The sequence below is a fragment of the Photinus pyralis genome, unplaced genomic scaffold, assembly GCF_008802855.1.
Source record: "Photinus pyralis isolate 1611_PpyrPB1 unplaced genomic scaffold, Ppyr1.3 Ppyr1.4_LG5, whole genome shotgun sequence".
NCBI classification, from domain to species: Eukaryota; Metazoa; Arthropoda; class Insecta; order Coleoptera; family Lampyridae; genus Photinus; species Photinus pyralis.
The window spans coordinates 13,187,215-13,193,214 of NW_022170596.1; the positions used below are offsets into that span (position 1 = coordinate 13,187,215).

Sequence of the window (6,000 nt, forward strand, 5' to 3'; positions counted from 1 at the left end):
GTTTTGTACATAATTTGACCGGGTGCACATACGGGGTGCCCGTTATGTATGGAATAATCAGTAGTATATATTTCGGTAAATATGGTCTGTATACAAAATTTTTCTATATAAAAGTTGTTTCCCATAATAAGGCATTATTCAGTTGTTTTTATTTCAGAAAACAAATGAATAACGAAAAAGAATTGAATTTTTTAAAATAGCAATGCACACTTTTATTAGGCTCATTTGATAGAGATTTTTTTCTCTTTTCAATGGCGTGGCACGTTCGCACCCGTGTAGAAAAAATTCATTTTTATTTCAAGCTTTGTGTGATAGGTTATGCCACTGCCTTGCAGTTAATGGTGAACATTTTGAACATTCATTTGCGATGAAAACTATTTTACTGCTAATTTCGTTTTGTCTTCAATGTGTAATAAGAAATGTGCACGTTTATTTGTTTTATTTTGATGTAGGATATCTGGATTAAATAGTGATATTGATCTACTTAATTAAAATAATTTTTTTTGAAAAATAAGGGTGTTAACATGTTATAGGTATCATCGAAAAGAGAAAAAAATCTATCAAATCGGCCTAATGAAAAGGTACACTGCCATTTAAAAAAGTTCAATTGTTTTTCGTTACTCATTTGTTTTCTCAAATAAAATCAACTGAATGTGAACGATATTTACCGAGATATATACTATATTCCATACATAATGGGCATTATTAACTCTTTGTTAAAAAATAACGCTTGGAACATTGAGATGGGCACAAATGCTATTTTAAACCTCAAAAATTCAGTAGGTAATCAGGAAGACAAGTTGGCTTCAAATAAATCATAGCAATGCAATGGCAATGCATTATGTTCCTGTAAGTATCATATTCAGTTATACAGTCACAAAACATTTCATTGATGCCTAATTACATTTTACTTCTTACCACCCCCAAAAAAAGGCAATATTTTTCAATGGCCATTCTGCTCCAGCTATACGTCCTTTTTTAGTTCGATTCCAAACTAGCAGATGTAGGTACCACATAAGAATATGCAATCTAAAGGAAAAATTAGGATTTTAAGGAAAAATCACTGACTTGTCCTCAAATTTATAACATATTGATTTATGACACAGAAGTGACAATCACTAATGACTTCGGCGTCAATGTTGGAACTCAAATTAAGCACGATTCAATTTGCTTATATATCAAACAAAAAGTTCTAGAACATTCTCGAATAAACCTGGAAATCTCTTTATTTTTTTACCTCCGGTAACTAATCTTTTATTGATTTGATGGTGACATGATGGCGCCCCAATGTCACTACGCGCTACAAAATGTTAAGAAAAAAAGATGCATAACAGTCACAACTTTACAACACAGAAAAAAAACTTTTTGTTAGGGAACCCGTTAGAAAGGCGTAGCCGAAAAGTCTCGTTACATACCACTTTTATTGCAGACACTTACAGACGGTCACGCCTGCGGCATCTTGCACGAGTAAAGCCACCCTGACGATACATAATTAAAAGTGCCAAAGCAATTACATTTTAAATGATACTGGCTATCCTCAGTTAGAATTTCGGTTCATAAATGGTCGAGATGCCAAAAGGACACTGTGAATGTTGACTCGATTAGCATAGCTTATATGAGGAATGGATTGTAAAACTGTTGCAGATAAATTCTTATTTTATGTTTACTATCATTTAGGCTCTTTATTATATTTTTCACGCTACGTTAAGGGCCGTATTTTACTTTTTCGAGGAACATGTAGCCGATAGGTGGTACATATAATTGTATACATACCTGCTTACTATACAAATGATGCTTGCAGAATTATTTTACTTAACTTCTAAAATTTGCGGTTCCCCTTTAATTTTTTTGTAGCAACCATGACACACAGGAATATACCTAGACTAGAACCACACTGTAAAATTGTTATGATAGAACTTATGGCGTTACCCATGTTTTTGGGTATGCCTCTTCTGTTTTTGTGAATATATTTCCTAGATATCCTACCCCAAGCTGGAGCACCCTTCAACAAGTGCAAAAAAACTGGTTTTAACAAAATTTGGGAACTGTTGGTACTACTTCAATCCCAAAATTTGTATTTGAAAAAAAAATGTAACTGCAATTCTTGATCAGGCTACAAAAATGGTCATGATTTTATTAAATTCGTTGGGCACGCTCCTTATGTATTAAGAACAAAACTGTCTTTATTTGCGCGACTTTTCAAAGTAAAAGGGCCAAAGGTTATATTTCATTGGTATAATATGTATCTCTAGATCTAGCAGTTAATTAATATTTTTCTTGTGGCATGTGTTAGGCTGAATATAATTTACTTATAGCGGCAAATTGGAAAAAAAATTTCCAAATTATTACAAACTAGGAATTTCGGAAACAATTTTACAAAATAGAAAAAGGCCCACCTAAAGGTAAAACCGGTAAAAGTTCCATCCTTGATAAATGATGGTTCCTGAAAAAAACACAAACTTTGGGACTTTTGGAGGCATACCTCTTAAAGAAACGTTTTGGTTCCAGTTTGATTCTCGTTTATCTATTTAGAAAAATTGTTTTGGTCGCGTAACACAACATTTTTTTATTTAACGGCTGATTAAACCTGCGGATCCATTATTTCATACTTTTGGAGCACCTCACCTTGTTATTTCCATGTGAAGGTGTGTAGTTCTAATACTCAGTAGCTCTAGTGACATATAGTATTCGTTTGAACTACTCTAGCTATCCATTGTAACTACTTTTTTGCGTGTTCGTTGTATTATTTTAGGTTAAAAATTATATTAAAAGATAAAATGAATTTACTTCCAAAAAGTCATCAAGAATTTGGCCAAAAAGACTACTGGGAATCTTTCTTTAAAAAAAGAGGCGGAAAAGCATTTGAATGGTATGTTCTTTCTTTTTTTGTACTCCCTTAGAAAAATAATTTTTAGGTATGGTGAATACCCTGAATTGTGTGGACATTTACATAAGTACATCAAAACTAAGGACAACATTTTAGTTGTGGGCTGTGGTAACTCATCGTTAAGTAGTGATCTATACGATATCGGCTACTTGTAAGTGGATGCATGGCATACGCCAACAGTTAAACTGCTTTCTCCAGAACGATAACGAATATAGACATATCGCAAGTTGTGATCCGTCAAATGAAGAATTTACATGAAAAAACTAGGCCGAGTTTGAATTACATACAAATGGACGTTTTCAGCATGAAATTTGACGATGGATCTTTCACAGTTATTGTAGATAAAGGAACGCTGGATGCTTTGATGCCGGACGACAAACCAATCACAAAAGAAAGGATTTGCAAATATTTTACAGAAATTGAGAGAGTACTAAAATTTGGAGGCCGTTACATTTGCATATCGTTGCTACAGAAACATATTTTAGATATAATCCTAGCGTACTTCCCTTCCCATAACTGGATGTTTAGAGTTGTTCGATGCTACGAAGCCGAGAAAAAAAGTGACAGTGCCGACAGTTCACTGCCAGTATTTATGGTCATATGTACCAAATTTAAAGTTCTACCTCAACTGGTTAGGTGATATTTGTAGTGAGCTTGAAAGGTATTTAAGGACGATCTAGATTTTAGAAGCAAACATGGGAATAGAAGACAAAATGATACGTTTCGAAAGCTCTGAGGGTGTTATGTCGCTTATTGATGGTGTCCAGCAAAGCGCGTTCATTTGCTCGGGGTTACGAAGGAGTAATATAGCTGACCAAGAAGATGTATCGTTTGATCTCCATAATCCGAATGATAATGCCCCCAGGTTTACGTTGCATGTTGTCGACATACCCCATGATCACAAACATTCGTCTTATGCCGCATTTATCGTACCCCAAGGAAGGTTTGTACACTCTCTTTCAGAATTAATGCACTGGAATAGCAAAAGTGCAGCATAGGCAACCAACATAACAGTACCTCTACCAAAGAAAATTTGGCAGGATGATCTGGTATATTACAACACAAAATCAGTCTATGCTACTGTTTTGCTATCCGAATTCTGCAAAACTTTGCATTTGACTTTTTAATTTTCTAACTTGAGGTAAAATTCTTTAGGGAAGTTGAATGGATGTTTTCTACAAGCAAAGGCAGGAAACACCTGACGAAGATGACCAAGTATAACCGTTTGGCTATCATTACAATGCATAGAGGACAAATTTATAATAGTTTAGAAACAGTTCAGAATGAGTTACAGGATGCTGTATGCCAGGTTGCTCCGTCAGGATTTAAAGGAAAGGTAAATCCCTTAATCTTACCGTGTATCAGTCACTAATACGATTAGCAGATTTTATTCTTGTCTCTTGGATCGGATGTTGGAAAACGAACAGTTTTAACAGAGGGGCATTCTGAAATATCAGGCGGATATATAGTTGAAGATGTGGAAATTAGTCCAAAGGATAGGTTTCGAAGATTGATTTATCTGAGTAATCAGTTTGTGGTCCAGTCGGAAGCAAAACTTAAAATGGGTATGTTGCTTTTGTTTTTAAGTCATAAAAAGAATACCACCTCACTCTAGAAAGTTCCAGCTAGGTGAACTTTCACTGATTACGAACTCGACCTCAGACTCCTCTTATACCCATTTAAATAATTTTTTTTTCAGTTAAATGCAGAAATGGCGAAATAAAAGAGTTTAAAGATCATTTATACCTAACATGTAAACATCACATATACATGAGTATTGCCGCTCAAATCGCCATCTTGAAATTCACTTCACCTTCGCTTGCTCTTATTGGACTAGGTGGTGGAGGATTGTGCATGTTTCTCAGAAAATTTCTACCGCTACTTGATATTATAGCAATTGACATCGATAATGCAATGTTAGAGATTGCTAAGAAATGGTTTGGTTTTAAACAAGATAGTAAATTACACGTTAGTATATTGGACGGAGTAGATTTTATACGGCAGTCTGCTGAAAAAGGTACTACGAACTTTTACAATATTAGATGCATATACTTTACATTTCAGGAAAGAAATATAATGCCATTCTGTTTGATGTTGATAGCAAAGATAGTTCAATTGGAATGAGCTGCCCTCCGAAGCAGTTTTTGGATCCCTTATTATTAGAGGATGCCTCGAAATGTTTGTCTGAGAAGGGTAAACTGTCATTGAAGTTAAAGTAGAAACCTAATACTCTTTTTCAGGTCTTCTCATAATAAATGTTGTAATTAGAGATGAATCTTTACGCTCTCCAATAGTAAACGATCTGAAGAATAAATTTGTTTCAATTGTTACTTACAAATTAGAAGAAGATTTGAATGAAATTATTATTTGTTCACGTGAAAAGTATGAGAAGAGTAATTTAAGTTCACTTGCGAAGGTAGCAAGTGAGAAATTTGATGATTTTCTTACGAAGAATAAGGTGGAAAATCGAGATGTGGATGATATTAAACACTTTTTAGATAACTTACAGATTACTTAATAATAAATAATAGTTTGTAAATTTTGTCTTATTGTATCTCTTTGGTGGAGCGCCATAAAGTTGTAATGCTTGGTAATTTTTCTTGGGTAGGAGGGTACAGTTTTCGATTTCGGCTGGATAGTTATGGTAAAATCTGCAAAGGTCCTGTACTAATTACAGTTATAGTATAGTAACATAATTCTTCAGGAGCTTATCTAGTATTTGTAATTGATGAACAAACAAATAACAAAATCACTGCAGTCATCTCTTACTACACCCAGTAGTGGTAGGTTATTCTTTCACACCCCTAAAGGAGTAATTCCGAACAATAAAAACACATCTAAAGGTGGGAATAGACAAAGCAAACATTGTTGTGCAACAGTTGAACAACAGTCGAAAAACACACAAGTTTACGCAGTGAGTACGTGTTGCACAACAGTTGTGCAGCTGTTGCTGAACTGCTGCCCGGTGTTCGCTCACGAGGCGGTACTTCAAAGGAAATGTTGCCGTACAGTGTGCACAGGATCTTCAGTGTAGACGCGTATACGGGTCAACTTACTGAACGAACACTAGACAAACACCGGAGAAAGCAGGCTGGTCGATGTTGACCAACAGT

At 34.9% G+C, this 6,000-nt stretch overlaps 1 protein-coding gene across 1 annotated transcript; it reads left to right on the forward strand.

Moving 5' to 3' along the window:
• Positions 1 to 2,725: 2,725 nt before the first annotated feature.
• Positions 2,726 to 6,000, forward strand: LOC116172075 (eEF1A lysine and N-terminal methyltransferase homolog). Its single transcript, XM_031489191.1, has 9 exons — positions 2,726 to 2,869; positions 2,916 to 3,038; positions 3,086 to 3,518; positions 3,568 to 3,830; positions 4,043 to 4,223; positions 4,272 to 4,452; positions 4,587 to 4,904; positions 4,952 to 5,080; positions 5,128 to 6,000. Exons 1-9 carry the CDS (start codon positions 2,778 to 2,780, stop codon positions 5,403 to 5,405), a joined length of 1,998 nt encoding a protein of 665 aa, XP_031345051.1. The 5' UTR covers positions 2,726 to 2,777; the 3' UTR covers positions 5,406 to 6,000.

Excerpts from the sequence above, each read along its gene's own strand:
- LOC116172075 (XM_031489191.1), top strand. The coding sequence starts at position 2,778 with ATGAATTTACTTCCAAAAAGTCATCAAGAATTTGGCCAAAAAGACTAC. Across the intron at positions 2,870-2,915 it reads GGCGGAAAAGCATTTGAATG|GTATGGTGAATACCCTGAAT; the intron begins GTATGTTCTTTC and ends AATAATTTTTAG. Across the intron at positions 3,831-4,042 it reads TTTATCGTACCCCAAGGAAG|GGAAGTTGAATGGATGTTTT; the intron begins GTTTGTACACTC and ends AAAATTCTTTAG.